This window comes from Apostichopus japonicus, chromosome 13 (genome assembly GCF_037975245.1).
Source record: "Apostichopus japonicus isolate 1M-3 chromosome 13, ASM3797524v1, whole genome shotgun sequence".
In the NCBI taxonomy this organism is placed as follows: domain Eukaryota; kingdom Metazoa; phylum Echinodermata; class Holothuroidea; order Aspidochirotida; family Stichopodidae; genus Apostichopus; species Apostichopus japonicus.
This window is the reverse complement of record NC_092573.1, coordinates 12,383,021-12,403,445: the sequence shown is the minus strand read 5'-3', so window position 1 is coordinate 12,403,445 and position 20,425 is coordinate 12,383,021. Positions and strand designations below refer to the sequence as shown.

The 20,425-nt window shown below is 40.8% G+C and overlaps 1 protein-coding gene across 3 annotated transcripts in view; it reads left to right on the top strand.

Moving 5' to 3' along the window:
* The window catches only part of LOC139978872 (histamine N-methyltransferase-like), a 73,658-nt gene that overhangs the window by 14,980 nt on the left and 38,253 nt on the right, over window positions 1–20,425 (top strand). For 2 of the 3 annotated variants that reach the window (XM_071989416.1, XM_071989411.1), the window contains 3 exons: window positions 12,034–12,248; window positions 12,807–13,133; window positions 13,960–15,806. In XM_071989416.1, coding sequence (XP_071845517.1) covers window positions 12,044–12,248; window positions 12,807–13,133; window positions 13,960–14,321 — 894 coding nt within the window. In that variant the 5' untranslated portion in view covers window positions 12,034–12,043 and the 3' untranslated portion in view covers window positions 14,322–15,806. Of the gene's footprint in view, window positions 1–11,007; window positions 11,164–12,033; window positions 12,249–12,806; window positions 13,134–13,959; window positions 15,807–20,425 lie in introns of those variants that run through there. The other variant, XM_071989409.1, reaches the window with a different exon arrangement.

The window sequence follows — 20,425 nt, the reverse complement described above, 5'->3', positions numbered from 1 at the left end:
GAATACTCTAAAAAAATGCCTCATTGAACTACGGTACAACGTTCGCCAGCTTCAACTCGGTTTATTTATGTACTAATTATGCTATTGGGTGGGTTGACCCTGTTCGCTAGCTTCAAGTAAGTTCAGTATATATCAGGGACGTAGCCAGGGGAGCAGTGGGAGCAACTACCCGCCCCACCCCCACCCCCATTTCAGTGTCGAAAAAATGTTAAATGTTTTTTGCATGGTATTTCGTCAGTGCTCTTTTGATCTTGAATACTCGTCAGCTCCGTTAACTCGATTATCATCGTAGGAACATTCAGGCCTACTGAATCAGCTACCTAGTTTGGCAGATGCAATTAGCTAAATTGAGCCTATTACCAGCCTACAGTTGGCCACTGCGTAATAAAATACATATCGCCTACCTAACCGCACTCGATGGAGAGTCACGAACCGTATGCACAACGACGTCGACAACCTGCGTTCTCATCCTTTTTATGATTCGTCATAAGACATTAACAGAAGAATTGGTATAACCAACGGTGCTTTCAACACACTGTCAAGCATTTTTAAAAGCAAAAACATAAGCCGGAAAATTAAGCTTAGGATCTTTGAGACTTTATTAAAGAGTATTTTTTTTTGTACAATTGCGAACTGTGGGGCACAACGAAGGATCTTGATCGCAAAATTGACACTTTTCAAAGGAGACTACTTCGAAATATTCTCAACATTAGATGGACCAATAATAATTGGTTATCAAATGATGAGCTCTACAACGAAACCAACCAAACACCTTGGTCATCGATAGTCGCACATAGAAGATTGAGATTTTTCGGTCATGTAGCAAGACTTCAAGAGGACGCTCCAGCAAAGGTTGCTTTAAGAGAAGCACTGAGACATACTGCTAAACCAGTTGGAAGGCCCGTGACTACATTACTTGGAAAAATAAATCGCAATTCAAGGACATTAATATTAACAATATCGAAGAAGCAATAAACCTTGCGCAAGATCGTGATACGTGGCGGAGGTTAATCACTGAGCATGTCGGATAGACGAGACTCAACTTACTACTACTACTATGGGCGCACGCACCCTCTGTAAGATTCCCTGTGCGATGGACGCACGCACCCTCAGTGAGTACAGCTTCCCCTCGACGTGACGCACGCACGCACCCTCAGTGAGATTCCCTGTACGATGGACGCACGCACCCTCAGTGAGTACAGCTTCCCCTCGACGTGACGCACGCACGCACCCTCAGTGAGATTCCCTGTACGATGGACGCATGAACCCTCTGTAAGATGTATAGGCAACTGCCAGATCGAAACTGACAGTCGCGTGCACACTTATAACACTGGTTGCTTCTTACGGTTCCTAAAAGTGCTGGTGCTCTAAGGCCTAATTTAAAACAAGATGAAAGATTTGGTGGGCCCGGAGCCGCCCTGTACTACTTCGTGCAGAGAATCCTACAATTATTTACGTCGAACAAGGGTCTAATCTCTTCAGGTGGTGAGCTTACAAGGAAAACGGTATTCTTGCCCTATATTTCTTGTCCACACCGCTAGGTGAGTGACGTCAAGGTTTAGATAAATATAACAACGGAATCGGGTTTTCTTCTTAATTGCCAACCCGCAGAAAAACTGCCTAAGTATTTAGAGAGACAAAGATACTTAAATCTCACCCATAAATGATGGCAAACAGCTACAAACTTTTCTTGTTAAACCAATTAGCGGTCAGGGCCTAGAATACACGTCCGCACTTGTCTGAGTCTTGCTGTGAACTGGCGAACTCTTCAGCACGAGGCAGATTATAAGAGACGCGCAAGTTGCATGAGCGTCCACATGGGCATCACATGTCACGCTAGTGAATTAAGGACAAATACCCCCCGGACAAATACCCCCCGGACATATACCCCCCGGACTCATACCCCCGGGACAAGTACCCCCCGGACAATCACCCCCCGGACAAAAACCCCCGAGGACGAATACCTCCGAGGACAACTACCCCCCGGACAAATACCCCCCGGACATACACCACCGAGGACAAATACCCCCGAGGATAAGTACCCCCCAGACAACTACCCCCGGGACAACTACCCCCGGACATACATCAACGAGGACAAATACCCCCGAGGACAATTAACCCCACCCCCAGCAATTACCTCCGGGAAAACTCTACCCGCACAAATACACCACCACAGATTCCTCACCCAGGTTACTACCCGAACTAAACCAGAATACGCCCCAGCCCCCCCCCCCCCACGAGCCCGTTAACCAAGCGGACCTTTAGCTGGTGAACTACGTAGTACGAAAGCCCATTAGGGCCATGAAAGACAATTTTCTTAATCTGGTATATCAGATTATTTTTCTGATATATCAGATTATTATTCTGATATGAAACGTTATTATAACTAGGGAAAATTAAATTGATTTCTTAGATTATCATCATTCTTTTTGCAAACAGAATAACCAGAGAATAGGTTTTTTTCAAATGGTACTGACGTCGTGGTCTCAAGCCTCTTTCTTTACTTATGTTTCATACAATCGTACATACTATTATGAAACCTTACAGGCAATTCTGTTGGTGTAACGGGCTACACCGTAACCGGGTTTGACTATGATAGCCCAGCGGTCCATGAAACAATGCATGGGGGTATGGATGATGATCATGCACACTAAACTAGAGGGGTGGACCGTGGTTGTGCTTGCCCCGCCCCTCCCTTCTGCTCCTCCCATCCTAAAATGGCGTGCACTTACAGGAAAAAATAGCTTAGAATAAGCAAAACAAGAGGAGCGTGGAGTCCGAGTGGCTAATGCTTTTGTTTTATATATAATCCTGTTATGTTGTGTCCTTGGGCAAGGCACTTTTATCTCGACTGCCCCTATCCATTCAGGTGTATAAATGGGTACCTGTGAGGTAACTAAGCTGTGTGCGCTGGATTCTCAGCAGCCAGCCTGATGACCAGGGATTCAAAGTGCTATGAGATGGCTGTGCCATATAAAGCGCTATACAAAAACTAACATAACATAACAAATCATAAAGTAAAATTACTCAGAAGAAAACTTGAAAATGGTAAGCCGCAATAAGCCTGAATTGTTCGGAGATAAATAATACAGAATAGTGTCACTATAACAAATAGTAAATTAATAGTTACCAGGCGCGTATCCAGGGGGGGCGTTGGGGGCGCGCGCCCCCGGGTAAGGAAAAGAGGAGAGAAAAAAAGAGAAGAAAAAAGGGAAAAAGAGGGAGAAAAAAGAAAAGGAGGAGAGGAAGGAAGGGAAAAGAAAAAGAAGAAAGAGAGAAAAAGGAGAAAAGGAGGAAGTAGAAGATAAACGCCAAGACCTCGGGAAGAGAAAGAGGAACAGTCATAATTACAGCGCTGATCCCTATTATATACACAGGGTAGCCAGTGACAGATCGAAGATTACAGAGGGGACGTGCGCCTCACCCTACCCCTTACACCGACAACTCCATTTTTAGCTCATACCAGCATGCTGGTGTGAGCTATTGTTACAGTGCGGCGTCTATCACTCTATCCGTCAACAATTGGTTAAACCGCTCCCACTCACACAGTATTTAATGAAATTTCATGAAACTTGGACACAAGGACCATTGGGTATAGGGCCATCAGAGATGGTCCGAAATTGGGGTCAATGGTCACCTGGGGGCCGTAATGGGCCATTTTGTGGAAATACGCAAAATGCTTCTTCTCCTACAGATTCCATGGTACAATGTTGAGGGTTTGTCACGATAGTACTATGGAAGTTTTACCTTCAGGGTGTTCATGAATTTGAGATCAAAGATCAACTAGGGGTCTTTTGTGGCCCGGGCCGCCGCCCTATATTTTCAAATTGCTCCTGTTCGTACAGTGTATGGCCAGTTATAATGAAACTTGGTCACAACGTTCCTCGGGATGAGGGTTATGAGGGGTGTTCGGAAAATTGAGGTCAAATGTCATTTAGGGGGTCATCAGGGGTCATTCTTTGTAATATTTTCAAATATCTCAATCTCCTCAAGATTTTGATGGATCATATTCAAAGTTGAACTGATGATTGTTGGATTGTGTATGAATAAGATGATGCCTAATAATTTTTGGTCAAAAGTTAATTAATTACAATGAATCCCCATTGTTTAAAAAAATCTGAGCCTTCACCTTTTGCCAAAGCTCCTTTAATTTGTCTCCCAGTTTCTGCAGTGTTTGTTGACATTTGTGGTTAAGCTCTGCAGAGGCTGTTAGTGGAATTAAAGCAGGACTGGGAGTTGTTATTAACTGTTGAACTGTAAGCATGAGAGCCCTATAGCCAATCAGCACTTGCCGATTCTTAGAAGTCTTTGAGCTTGAGGTATGTAGGCAGCCAGCCAAAATTTTGGCAAGGAGTGCTTCAGTATGGAACGCGAAAAGGGCAACCATATTTCGTTGTCTAAACTAAGTTTGTTGCAGTCTAAACTAAAGTTGTTGCTGCTGTTTTACCACGTTGTTGCTCAAACTCACGTTGTTATTTTAACTTCCGTTGTCTAAACATACGTCATTGTCTAAACTTACGTTGTTGCTATCGGCGCTGTTCAAAATTGCTCAACCGCGTAATGTAAACCAGAATGCAAAATGCATTGAGGTTTCGATGACTTCAGTACACTAGAAAGGTGTTAGTATAAGCAGAACTAGCTGTTACTATAGAAATGGCCCGAACCACCATTTAGATACATTAAATAAACACAGGTCAGTCTATTGTACGTGGCTATACACACCTGCACCAAAAACAATAGGGGTCTTGGAGGTCCAAGTCCATTTGGAGTCACCAAACGCAAACTTGTGGAAACCTTGTTTTATAAGCTACCGTATCTCCCACAGCCAGCCTATCAGATAACATGTGCGTTAGTACAACTCATACGAATAGGAGGCTGCACGGTAAACAACTTTTAAAATGTTATAATGTTATACTTATAGGCTATGCATATACGCTGTGAATGTCGGAAATCAAGTACAACGTCGAGTGTCTAGACAAAGTACCAGCATAAAAATACTGCATTTTTAAACTGATTTCATTGAGCCCCTCCAACAATGTGTAGAGATAATCTGGGAATGTCGGTAATCAAGTAAAACGAGTGTCGAGACAAAATGCCAGCATAAAATACTGTACTTAAAATTGAATTATTGAACCATTACATGATGTCTGGATATGTTGTGGGGAATGTCGGCAATCAAGTAAAACGAATGACAGTAATATTACTAAAGACAAATGTTTTCGTCCCGATCGAACACCAATTGCGTTTATTATATGACCTATACTTTTACTAGTGTTTATAGTTGAGAAGATGCGATCTTATCACTGCCTGTACTTTGTGAATTCTCTACACAATATATATATGGCGGATGCCATCCAGTGCCCTAGCTTCGCTGTTTTACAAGGGCGGCCGTCCGACCTTCATTTCGCCTGCCCTGCCACTCTTTCCTCCTCTCCAACTCCGTATATAGTACCTCGATGCTTTGACCTGCAGCGATTTCACCAGCTACCCCAACTCTTCAAATATCCCCGCAAATGTAGTGTGCATATCTCGCTAAATTCCACGCAATTTGTATTAGGCCTGTTCAAACTTCGGAGTTTCAACTGCACATGCGCATATCCTGAAAATTTGTGGAGAAAAGATCATATCACCTTACCTACAACACATAGCCTTAGTCAAAACTCGAGTGTATCTTGGATGATTCGTTTCTTGCATAACATGTTAGCGGGTTTTTTGGTCTAAAATTCTTAACAATGCTGAGCGAGGTTTGTGTATATTCCATTTACAACACAATCCCTTTCGCAAATCGAAACTCCGAACTGGATTGGTGTTACGAATGAACTTGCTTGGCGGGTTTAGTAAACTAGTTCTGTGAGTCATATTGCCTACGTACTTCAATACTGTGCCCCTCTTGTTACTCACGAAGCGCAGACTACATCCAACCATAGAGCAACTGATCCAACATTTACCCTGGATGCTTTTCAGTATTTGGAAACAACCAACTCCACGAAAATTATAGTATTTAAATAACATTTTTACGCAATGTCGAAACTTCAATGACTATTTTTGACGATGTATGACTGCAGTAGTTTATGCACACGAATTAGTGTTGCACCAGAATCATGACTTGAAGCACGTGGTCAAAGGGACCGCAAAACTTTACGTAAGTTTGCAACGAAGAAATAACTGTGGTATAAATGCACATTTTACATTATCAACTCTCAATATGGAGAGAACAAAACATACTGTGAGATTTAAAGTCCTTTTCAGTATCAGAGATGTTGTGGTAGCTTCCCGCAAAATTCATAGATTGTCTCAACTCATAACTTTCTGTGATAAAACAATTATTCAAATATGACATTAACAATATAAATGTAAATAACGTCCTCGGAGTTGTATCAACTATCATGTAAATATCGTTAACAACGTGATTTTGTTCGACAAATCAGGTTGTTAAGGATATTTACATGGCTGTTGCTACAAATCCGGCATGACCATTAACGATTACCCCCCCCCCCTTTTTCGCGTTACATAGTTAAACCATCATACTTTGCGTTCATTGAGCACTGAAGATGCAAGCATGTTTGCAGACAATGGGTAAGGGACTATTAACCAAACAAATCTCGGGAAATTTGAGAAAACAACATTGGCTGTATTTAGCATGAAAATCTCTGTAATAGATATGTTGTTAGCACTGCACGGAAGCAACTTGCGGTTGATTGTTATAATTTTTTTTGAAAAGAAAGAATGATGTTCGTTCACAATGTGTTCACAACGGAACTTTAGATAGCAACGAAAGTGTAGACATCAACGTGAGTTTAGACATCAACCGTAAGTTAACTTAGCAATGAAAGTTTTAGACATCAACGTGAGTTTAGACATCAACCGTAAGGTTTATAAATCAACGTGAGTTTAGACATTAAGGCGCGTTTAGTCGTCAACGTGACTTTAGACATCAACGTAAGTTTAGACATCAACGAACAACAGCAACATGGTAAACTAGCAGCAACAGCTTTAGTTTAGACAGCAACAAACTTAGTTTAGGCAACGAAACAAACTTAGTTTAGGCAACGAAATACGGTTGCCCTTTTCGCGTTCCATACTTCAGGTCTGCTCAGGTAGAGGGGAGAAAGTTTAATAGGGTAGGTCAGTGGTATTGTTTGAGAGAGTGGGTAAAACAGGATTTAAAGGGGGAAAATAGGAATTATAGCCAGTGGTGTGGCCAGTATTCTGCTAACGGAGGGGGGGGGGGGTTATCCCTCATGGGCCCAAAATTGGTGGAATCTGAAAAATGGCCGGAAATTTGGTGGGCCATAAAGTTTTGTGGGCCCTACATTTTTAAGCTCGAAAAGGTATGAGCTTCTGCACCATTGGTGCTCTAGTTGACATTTCCATTTTTCCTCTCTCACTAATGTATCTATATATATATACTACATATGGTCTAGCATAACGCGTGTGTGTGTATGGACGCCTTGAACAATTGTTCAATTGTGCAATGGAACCAACTGTGGCTGGTCTTGAACTCGACCGAGTCGTCGGGGAACATGACGCATTTCGGGAAGGGGCGACCGCCCCCCCCCCCCCCCCGAGCAAATTTTCTCTATGATATCGCTAGTAATTTAAAAATAGACAATTCTTAGATGCAACTTACAAGGCCTGGGAAGTGTCATTTCCAGCGATCTGGGAGGCTTTTTCGGCCAAAATTTTCTTGAACGCTTCGCGCCAACCCATGGTGGCGCTTCGCTTAGATAGTTTGCCTACAGGCTTCGCCCTTCCGTTGGCAAATTACTCGCTACACGCCTGTTCGAATTTGTAAAGCAAAGAGCAGACATCACATAATATCAGTGAGCATGAAAATGCATGTTCAAAAATGAATAGCCTCAAAACTGTCTATGTGTGTAGTCAAAGGCGTAGGAGCCCAATTGGATTTGGGGGCTGTAACGACTTGCCCGAAAAATATAACCAAAATTTTTCGCGCGCAAAGCGCGCGTTCAACATGTTAATGTCAATAGGCGGAGTGTATAGCCTAGTGGTTAACGCCGGCGTCTCCCAGTCATGAGATCCCCGGTTCGATTCCCCGCCGACAGCAAGGTGTGTCGTCTGGCAAGGGTGTTGTTCAATAACAACTTCCCGACATGGACGTTAAATGGATGTGTGCCGAGAGATTGGCTTCGGTCAGCTTGCGAGTCTATAAGCCTCCATGGCTTCTTTCGCGAGTTCCTGCTTGCGGGAAGATCACATATACATACATACATACATACACACACACACACATACATACATACATACATACATACATACATACATACATACATACATACATACATACATACATACATACATACATACATACATACATACATACATACATACATACATACATACATACATACATACATACATACATACATACATACATACATACATACATACATACATACATACATACATACATACATACATACATACATACATACATACATACATACATACAATATCATATAAGCAAGCATAGGTCATTACATCGCATGGCATCGTGTACCGTACGGTCCGTGAAAGTTGCGCAGTCATCCGCAGGATGCTAATGTAAACAACGAAATGTCTTATGTAGATGGAGAAAAAGCATACAGGTCCAATTATGTCAAAACTCTCTTTTACAGTAGTAATGGCGAATTAGTCTGCCAAGCTTAGAACTTTATTTTAATTACCAAGGAGATAATTTTTAAACTATTCATTTATTCTCAGCATATTGCGCGAATTTTCAGGGGAACAAGTTTGGTTGGGGGGGGGGGGGCTGCAGCCCCGCCTCCTACGCCTATGTGTGTAGTGTTCGGTTTCGAAATATCTGATATCGGAAATATCTGGTATTTTTCATTTCCTTCAACCAAGTTTTATAATTGCCGTTATAAGAGGTTGTAATATTTGTACACCAATAAATTAACTGTGTCTGAATTTTCGAAAACTTCCTGACCAACATTCTTCATCATACTTCCCTCTACTCGTAGCAATTTTGACCGTTCTGTTAGGGGTTGAAGGAGGTTTTTCTATATTGGTTGTCCATAGATTGAATTTTGTGCAACATTATGTATATGTTTTGAAGTGATTTTCTTCACGAGAAATGTGAATTTTCAAATTCTGAACAAATAATGGGCTTTAAACTTTGAAAAGTGGGGCTTTCGGATATTGTGGGCCGTGACGTAGAATCACCTACAAAAGCAATGATCAACAGGACATGCAATGAGGTCGAACATGATGTGTGACTGGTTACAATCTTCAAAAAGGTTATGGATGAAAAAAAAGTATTGGGAAATACTTGGTTCTCAGGCAAAAGTGTACATCTGGTTGGTCATTTTCAAGCCCGAGAAGTGCCATTTCCGGTGATCTAGGGGGTATCAAAACCTGAAATTTTCTTGTACGCTCCGCGCCAACCGATGGTGGCGCTCCGCTTAGATAGTAATTCGCGCCCCCCGGGTTAGAAAATCCTGGATACGCCCCTGGTTACTACCAGCAGTGAGCAATTCAAAACCAAACCCCCGGGCCTCGGTCCATTGTCAAACCCTATCCAGGAGTTTTGGGGGCTTATATATGAAAAGCTCGAATCTTTTTAAAAGTCGGGAGGAGGTTATAAGGGCCAGGGCACACGACGACCTAGTGGTGCCAGTTTAACCGTCACCCTGACCCAATTGTAAATATGCTCTCGGAGTTGCCCGAGGGACCAGTGTATATGTTGAGGCCCGCGGGAAACTAAACTCGAAAAAAGACGGGCGTATCCGTCGCTGTATCCGTCTCCTAAAGTTAACGGCATATATCCAGGGGTATATTCGTCCGGGGGTATTTATCCGGGGGGTAATTGTCTAGGGGGGTAATTGTCTAGGGGGTATTCGTCCGAGGGGGTAGTTGTCCGGGTGGGTACTTGTCCGGGGGGTTTTTGTCCTCGGGGGTAATTGTCCGGGGGGTTTCTGTCCGGGTGGTAGTTGTCCTGGGGGGTAGTTGTCCGGGATGGTATTTGTCCGGGGGGTATCTGTCCGGGTGGTAATCGTCCGGGGGGGTTATTGTCTGGGGCGTAATCGTCCGGGGGGTATTTGTCTGGGGGGTATTTGTCCGGTCACGGAATTAAGAAAGGTGTCGGGCGCCCTCGATTCAGTAAAATCGTGATGATCCGAGCTCCGTTACACTAGCATAGCTTTTGTAGTTAGTAGTCTGTGTAGCCTTCAAGCAAATAACTTATACTCAGTTGCTTACTTGATTAACCAAGTGATTAATAAGTTTGTGAAGTGAGGGCCAGTGGGTACAAATGTATCGAGAAAAGTTCGGAACAAAAGTGCAGTCGCGAAAGATGGGGTGTCTGACTGACCGTTTCGTTGACGAGTAGCGCGGGGGGGGGGGGGGGGTGTACAAGGCAGCAGTCAGAATTTTCTGGCTTCGAAACCCATCCAGTTGGAATTTCAGCCACTACACCCCCTAATCATCAGACCTTAGCTACGTCCCTGTTCGAAGCAATACGTAAAATTCTCTACTTTGGTTCGTTTTTCTCGAATTAAACAAGACAGGTAACATTTGAACGCATTTGAGTTAACAACATCCTGCAAAAAAGTTGAAAGCAACAAATGTTAACCGTAATTATCCGCAACTCCGGGGTTATCTGTACTACTTCAGCTCTTGCAACATAGGCACCTATTCGTTATTATTGTGGTATAGCATTATTATATACTATGGCCGGATATAGTATATGTTACGTGTTTTGGATGATGATAAACCAGGGCCAGGAAATCGACCAAGCAGTCATTAATTCACCTGTGGTGTTACATTTGCAATGGTAGACTATAGGCCTACATGTATTCGTTAGATTAATCGTCCATTAGGCCTTCGGTGCAAATCACCGTATGTTGGTAAAATTTCGCTAACTAGGATACAGTAACGTTACCATGTAGTTCAATTTCACCAATCACTGTCCAGGACTCTGTGTATTCTCTGCTTTGACAGCTTGGTTCTGATGGTTTTAGTCATCATTATTCGTTTATATTGCAGACACATGCTAGCTAGAGTTTTGTTTATAAACATTACACAATATAGCTTTGGCCAAAGCTAAGGGACCAAAGGCAGAATTGGCTTCTTCGTGACACCAAAAAAAAAAATCAAAAGAGTTGCAGTAACGAAGACCCCTCCATTGAATATGAACAATCGGTAACTAACATTGACCTTCACCACGCACTACAATGACATATTTTTGTATACAAATATAAATGGTTCGTTGTAGTAGAAATGGTTCCCAATTGATCTATGACGGCGCCCTTTTCTTGGCCATTAAAACTATTTCTTCAAGTAGCAGATCATCTGATTAGCTTTTAACTTCAAATAGCAAGCATAAAAGAACATAATGATTGCAAAATTCTTTCTTAAAAAAATCAGTTTGGGTCTACAAAGAAATATATTGTATATTATACGTCATGTGTTATTATTTACAATAAAAGAAGTGCACATGCCTATATGTAAATACAACATTATTAATCTGGTTTGTGTTTCATCTGAAGGTCAACCAGCTTGTTTCTATACACTTGTTTTCCGGTATTTATGCATTGCATTTATTACAAGTAAACATGGATTATTCCATCTTGTAACCAACTTAAAAAAACAATTTGCCATTTTTCACTACACTCTTATATTCTTTTTCCTTCTGCTTATACAGATGATCGGACAACTATTTTTAATCTTCTTAATTTTATAAATGTTACAATTCCTCTACTTACGTAGTTTCCGTTTTTATATGTATATTAGCTAAATTAAATAAAACAAAACCTGTTAGCAAACTGCTTATCCATTAAAGAGCCCGTGTATAAGATAATGTTTACAAGTAAGTGGGCCTGACGTTTCAATCCTACGGCAGCATCAGTCTCTGAAGAAGATCCTGCTAGGATCGAAACGTCAACTCGCAAGGTTACTATAATAATGACTTTTGGTTGTGAGCTCATCCTCCCCACCTCCACCCCATAAAGTGTGTAACGCATCAATAACAACGGTTAACCATTGGTTTCATTCTTGGTTCTTAATTATTAGGTTACGGAACATGGATTCGAATAACCGACGACTAATCGATAACCACAATCACTACGCGAAGGCCTTCGACGTTTTTTGCAAGTATTCTGCAAAACATGAAATCCTATCGAAATGGGCAGAAGAGGTATTTCCCAAGGTCGTGGTGGAAAAATTAAGCAAAGGTCTCGTAGAAGGTGGAACCAAACTAAGAACTCTTGGTATTGGATCTGCGTCAGGTAAGTTGTGTTAAAATGCTGGTGGACACGTGGAGCACTGTAATTCCCGACACAGACGGGTGCCGATTAGATGAGGGCAGAAGAAGGGGGACGAGGGAAGAGGGGACAGGGAAGGGAGGCAAGAGAGAAGATACCATGCACCTCACCATTAGTGAAGATGTCACACACTGTCCTGCATTGCATGTATAAAGTTTGATTTAACCCCTTACAACCCTCTGATGTTTTAACCAATTACCAAACGAAGGTTCTGTGGGATTTAGAAGGGGCAAACAGAGGGCGACCGGGGGTACAGATATCGAGGGGCAGCAGGGGCATGAAAGTTTGCCTTAAGGGGGAAAACTACAAAATTACATCAAAAATTACAAACAAATAGATCCTTCGTGTACTATATCTTTTTAACTCATGAGAATCGTCAACTTGAGGCTAAGATTGCTATTACTCAAATTTCATAGATGATGTTACTAGATTGTTCATTAACATGTAACAGCTAATATTTATAAAATCGTTTCTATGTCTTTTGTTTGTTTCTCTCTTTGTTTCCGGGTTTTTGCTCCTCAGGGTTTATGGATTGTAAACTCATTTCATGCATATTGAGAAAGTTTCCTGACGTTTGCAGCACTATTGTTGAACCCATGCTATCGCACATTGATAGGTTCAAAGAGAATGCAGCGGAGGAGAGTTTGCTCTCAGTGGAATGGGACTGGAACCAAACGACGTGGCAACAGTATTACGATGATCTTACACTCACGGACATCCCAAGCACCAAGTTTCATTTTGTGTCCAGCATCCACTCGCTGTATCATATTCCAAATCTGGAAAAGACCATCAAAGAGTTTCTGGCCTGCTTAGAGGATGGTGGTATTCTCCTTTTGATATTGACTGCGGGTAATGCTATATATGTCTCTCTCCTATAGGCTTAACCACAGATGTCGTGTGTCGTGTCAACTCTTTTGTCACTCAGTATATGCCCAATACAATGGCGGATGAATCTGGTGAATTTCGACCAAAATTCGACATGTTTTTGCATATTTCACAGTTAAATTATCCACAAAAGATCATTAAACTTCACTCATCCATAGCCCACAGACGACATGAAGGCGAAGGCTATGCACCTGAATATTTATATTAACCAACAAATTGTTATACCGTTGAGCCGCAGATTAGCATTCGATTTTAGGGGGGCCACCCTTAAAACCACGCCATGACGCCATGACGCCATTACGCCATTACGCCCTCACTTTTCCGTCTAGTGTCACTTTAATGTTTTGAACTTACTTGTGCTTTGTTGATTGAAATGTTTTTCAAGAGTGAATATTGAAATTTATTATTTTTCATCCTTTGTATATTGCTGAAATCTTGGACATCACAGTTGGACGATGTTAGAACATGTAATGTAATAGAACATGTATATGGAGAATAACTTTAATCTTCGGAGTTTGCGGGTTTGTAATGATTTTTATGTGAACCATTGTGCCATGTTCGGCTACGAATACAACATACATCAGAAACAATAGTCACAAGGTACCACATTTTTCTTCGAGAGGAAATGGGCCCCCTACATAATTTACCCCACTAGCGAGATTTCCATAGAAACAAAATAGTGCCCTGACCTTGATTCGTTACATCCATCGTTAGTTTTCATTCTTGTTTTGTTAATTAATTATTGATTTTTAAATGATTTGATTTTAATACTTTTCATTGGCTATTGCAGACTTTTCTGATGTCTGGCGGTTTCCGAAGCGGTGCCAGTTGCCCGATGAAAACATTTTTAACACGAAGAACGCCGAAGACGTCAAACAGATATTGAAGACACTCAGCATTCCCTTCGAGACCACCAGGGTTGAATCGTTCGTTGATATTACGCCATGCTTCGATAGCAACAAGAAAGACGGCCAAATGTTGTTTGATTTCCTCATGCAAGAGGTACATTTTCATTTCAACAAATCTCCAATTGTAATTGAAGATATTCTAAAACGTCTGAGTGAACCAGATTTGACTTCGACAGTTGATGGAAAAACAATGCTAAGAAATGATTGGGAGGCGATCGTAATTCAAAAGAAACAAGAAATCTGATAACTGATATCAAAAGATGATGATACATTATGAGTCACTGCGTCCTACACAGTTTCAATATATGTGTTGTTAACATTTGGTTATAGGTTTTGCACGCATGTCTCAATTACCTGGAAGTTCTTGTCAGTCACTAATCAATGGTCCGTGACAATGGTATGAAATTAACCCCTCCCCATCCCCTTAATAGCATGTAAGAGATGAGCTTGTTCTTATCCACAATATTTGGTAAAATAATAGCTTTTATGAGTCTAAATTTTGTATGTGACGGTAGTATAGGTAAGGTCACCATAAACAAATAACAAGGATGTTGTGGAAAATGATCACCTCTAATTTGTTGTCAGATTAATTAAATGTGTACAAACCGACGTTACTCGTTACAAGCATATCTTGATGATGGCAGGAGAATCTAACGGTTGACACAAATATATAGTTGCTCACTTTAATTGATTCTTATAATAAAAGTAAAACTGTTTGACTACAATTCTATATGTGAATTTATCTGTGCTGGTTCGAATTAATAGTGACCATATCATTAAGAAGTCAATGCATCATAGGTTTACGTGTGGATTATACTTAAACTTGGGACGTTGTAAGCATACGAATTCTCTTTTTATTAAAGTTGCCAGCCGTCCGAATATGATCCGTATATAAAAGTGTGCATTCATACACGCAAACATGCAAACAGCCAACCAATTTATAGATGTGTATATAAATGTGCACATTGGTATTAAGGTAAAACCTATATAATTGACATCGTTAAATAAGAAACTCAGTTGGTTTCCCCAAATCGTTTAAGCATGCATGGTTCATGACTATCAGCCCATGTTACCTTGTATCTACTCGATTCGTTAAACTCTCCTCCATTTTGATAGCCTCCCTGGGATTGACTTGCAAAATTAAATAATTAATATAAAATTGATATTGTAGTGATTTCACGGTGGTGAGAAAGTAGATTTTCTCACACAAATTTGTTTACAACCATTGTATTATTAGATGCCAGTAGTTTAGAGAGCCTTATGTAGTCTTTATAGTTATACTCCTGAGAATCTTTAAGTGTGATTTGAAAAACAAATGCGTCATACGTATTGGTGTCATCTGTGTGGCTCATCTTGATTTAAAAGCCTGTGGAAAGTTTAATGTATGCTTTTATCTTATTCCTTGTCCCATGAAAGTTTTACTTCATGCATGTTCTTATCTCGTTCTTTGTAAAAGGGTGCGAAGGCTGCTGGGTTAGTTTAAGATTGGTGGTCAGTACCTGAGTTGTGTTTAAATGGGGATGTAGTCATTGGGTTTGAGTTACTTGTGAATTGCTACTTGTTACTTGTTTGTTGTTAGTTGCTCAGTTGTTTAGTTGCTATTGTTAGTTGATAGTTGTCAGTTGTAAGTTGTCAGCTGTTGATTATTTTTCAGTCAGTTTTAGTTAGCTTGTTGTTATTTAGTCTTTTAAGTAAGTGTTTTGCATTAATAAATATAAACCAACTTTGATAGCTGTGTTTCTTGATTTATTTTGGAGCTACTATGTTAATCTTTGTACATTAAACAGTTCCGGTAAAAGTTCCAGTCGTTTCGTCTGTAACATTCGAAATATTATTGTTCTCGTTCGGGTATGTACTCCCTGTAACAGTGATGATAACGACCCAAGTAATAAATATAAAACGACTGACCAGACAAGCCAACGCATTCGCAAGGAACGCCACGTTGACCTCATTTGACCAGGACGGAGCGAACAGGCAGATGCTGGAGACCCGGATGAAGGTGATAAGGATGCTCCTCGTCGTGATTACAATGTTCATCATTTGTTGGACTCCGGATGAAATCAATTTCTTCCTTGCTAACCTTACTCTTTTGAAATTTGAGTATTTCGAAACCAAACAGTACGATATCTTTGTCCCTTTGGCCTTCATGAACTCATGGGTACATCCATTTATTTATATTGCAAGTAATTCGCAATTCAGAGCAGCTTTACTCCACCTGTTGAGGCGGGTTGCCAGGAACCTCGCCAGACCAGAGGTGCCACCGTCGGTGGACCTTGTTGATGTAACATCTGGAAGTACATCAGTTCTTGCTAAAGCGAGATCCTGAATAACAGCGCTCTAGGCAGATCTGTATGATTTCCCGACTTTTCAATCTTAAATGGATTTAGGCAAAACGAGGAAGTCGCCACAGACTGACAGAGAGACAACGTGCCTTTTATCGCTTTACAAATTGTCTACTGAAATCTTGGAGATATAACAAGCTATATCAAAGCTCTCATGTGGTCTCATTATTAGCAGAGTGACGAAAATGATATCCATACATGAGTAAACACGATAATTCGGTCCTGTGCTGTAAATGTGGAAGTCATGTAATTAATACCAACATACAATTCAGGTATAGGCTAATAGTTAGCATTATATCGAGTCCCTACATGGAAAGAGTTAGATACAACGATCCCACGAGGTCTTATGCGTTCATATGCAGTGGTGGAGCAAAGGTGGGTGAGGCAAGAGGGCCAATCAAGATGATTTGAATCCTCTGCCCAGCCCAGCCACCCCACCCCACCCTCCCATTCGGCTGCTGAAAACAAAACTTAAACGAGTCTCACGTACGTATAAATTGCCTTTATTTGGATAAATGTTAACTAACAGAAATACTAAACCTTCATAGTTTTCGCTTCCTATAACATTACAATTGGATTGTAATCTCTAGAAGGTATTTCTGTGCTGTAGAAAGCACTTCACCGTCAGGGCCTGGAATACCTTCCACAGAAATAGAATTCCTCTTTCTGACATGTGTTTTTGTGCTGTAGAGACAAGGGCTAAAAGTGCCGCAGGGCCCTCATTGCTCACCTAGCAAATAACATGTCAAGGTACATCTGTTATTATAACGCAAGGAGCCGGTTATTTTTCGAAACGTTGCTCAACTACTCACTGCAACTCGGGCCGCGAAATCGATCAACATCCCATTTTAAATAGGGTGAGTTTTTAATTTCATGTAAAAAGTAAATTTGGTTTACCGATTACGCCGTGTGGGATAGGGTGGGAATATGGCGTGTTCTTAAGTTTCCAGTGATATGCATTTAATACAGCTTCGTTTTGCACTCCCAAGAGTTTGTCCTCACCCCGTCCCATAGAAGAAAATGGTTCGATTGACCCCACTTGCCTCCCCTCAGGTATTTCTGGTGCCGCCACTGTCCATATGTAGATAGGTTGATGCTTGTCTGAGACCCCTATTTCACACTTTATTTATTAATGCCTGACCGGTGCTGTGGCCGAGTGCTTAAAGGAGGTGGCATTTGAAGCAATGAGGCTTAGCAATCGTTGCTTCATACGTGAGAGAAGCTCACAGTCTCCTCAACCCTAAGGATTATTATTGAGTTATTAACAGATAATGATTAAATGCGAAAGGTTTTAGATTTCTTTTAATCTTGGTTTCAAACCGCTGAGTTTTATTCCTAATCTCGTCATTCCTTTCATGTTTGCTGCACTCTAATAATTACGGCTGGTAAATATTGCAAGAATTTACAACACAAACTGCATCTTTAAGTGGGATCCTTATATGTTATTGGCTGTCATAATCTTCATTAACATCGCAGAAATGTGGTCTGATGGACATTTCATTCCAGTTTTTAGACGATGAAACGCCTGGTATTGGACTGACCGATGTGGCACTTTAGTGAGTGGCCGAGTTTTTAACCTGCTGGCTTCAAATGATCTAACCAGGGAGTTGTTATGGAACAACTCCCTGATATAACTGACCGCATATTATTTTACACAACGGTTCAACGTAGAAAACAGCACTGTGTAAACAACATATGTCTTTCGTTTCCATAAGAATTTGAATTTATTACATAGAGGCTAACTTCGTGAAATGTTAACGGAATGTTTGACTAGAGAGATTGCATTAAATGATCAACGATACAAGGCAGAGAAAGTATGTTGTAACCTTCACGGTGTTTATGTATTGGTTTGTACGTCAATGGGGGGCTGTTGACGTACGAACCACAAGAATATTTCTCTGCCAAGGGTAATTTACCACGAAGGTTAAGAAAGCGAGTCTTTTTCATAGGCCCAAAACACTAATGTTGAGTTTTGCGTTTATCAGTCTTATATTCAAAAATTTTCAGAGAATTATCAGGCAATTTTCAGGTAAATTTCAAGTCAATTCCAGAGTCCAGTTCCATCGTGTACGCATCTTCATTACAAAATGCCCAAAAAATCATCTAAATTGAAGTGAATCATAACTACTTATAATTTAACTGCATTCAAACTTTGAGGGTGGGCAATTGGTTTCCTTTAACAGAAATATTGTCAAATGAAATCACAAGTTTGGTCGTTGAACATTGATTGCTGATGACGAAGTATGTAATACTGCAGTTGTCCCGCACTGATTGGCCTGCCTTTTCTCTTTAATATGCATGTATGTTGGGAGCACCTGTGCGTGACATATATAGTACTGACTTTTACCATGCATCATGCTTTACTAATTAACTCACCTGGTTAAAGTACTTCTGTGATATCCTATTTGCATCATGCTTTACTAAACTCACCTGGTTAAAGTACTCCTGTGATATCCTGTTCGCCCAGGCCACACATAGGTCAACAGGCCGTGTTGGGTTTGCTACATCAGAACACTTTATCAGCATGCGTCTAATTAATGCTCGGTTCTCTGGAGTCGTGAGAGACGCCGCATCAGGCGTACTTTGACCGCTTTGCTGTGGGTTATAAAGTCGTCAAGAATATGCGACTGATGGATAGATTTTAAAATTACAACAGATTACAAATATCTTCAGTCTATATGATCACTATTCACTTAATATTTCAGAAATTTGTTATTCCGTTGTTAGAAAGGTCAAGCTTACTTCTAAGACTTAGCTTTTTGTCTAAATACTGCTACTGACACAAAAATGAGTCATTTACAAGTCTCTACCTCCTTGTGTAAAAAAGTATATATGTTTTAAAATCCTCCTGCAAGCAGGAACTCGCGAAGAAACCTCATTGGCTTATCAAAGCCGGAAGCTGACCGAAATCTGTCTCTTAGATACATCTTTAACGTCCATGATAATGAATTGTCAATTGTCAACAACTCTGTAACTGGACGACATACATTAGTCTTGGAGTGACTTAATTGAACCGGGGACCTTATGATTGGAAGGCACCGGCGTTAACCACTGAGCTAACACTCGCCTATAGGCACTGTAAAAGTGTTGTAGAGAAGTGTTGACATTTCTTTTCAAGGGATTCAAACTTTCAGACAAAGTAAACTTATTTTCTCAAAGCCTGACAATCTACGACACACCACACGACAAGCAGACTTTAGTGGTTCCTTAATAAATGTTATAAAAATGATCATTTAATATACATTGCACACAAGATGGACAATGTCAAGCGTTGACCGTCGTTGGAGACGACATTTCTCACATCGACACAGACTGCCATATCAAGCAATCAGCTTATCCAAGGGTTTACTTTTGGAGGTAATCTTGTTTACTCAAGGCTTTCAGACTTTGACCACGTACTGCTCACCTTTGACCTTCAGAGAAAACAATAGTTTTCTTGTACTGACTATAATGGTGGATCTAAACATCCAGTACAAAGTTCACCCAAGCTTTATACATTTGACTTTGCCTTGGGACCTCAACTGTCCTGAAATGACCTATGACTTGTTTGAAAAACAACAGGGTACTTTTACACATTAAGATGTATCCATGTATAACAAGTATAAAATTATACCATATAATTTCTGAGTTATCTGCTCTAGAAGACAATGTACTATACACTGACAAATATTCACACAGACACCAGGAGTTATCGGCTCTAGAAGACAATGTACCATACACTGACAAACACTCACACAGACACCGGGAGTTATCTGCTCTAGAAGACAATGGACTATTCACTGACAAACACTCACACAGACACCAGGAGTTATCTGCTCTAGAAGACAATGTACTATACACTGACAAATAATCACACAGACACCAGGAGTTATCGGCTCTAGAAGACAATGTACCATACACTGACAAACACTCACACAGACACCGGGAGTTATCTGCTCTAGAAGACAATGGACTATTCACTGACAAACACTCACACAGACACCAGGAGTTATCTGCTCTAGAAGAC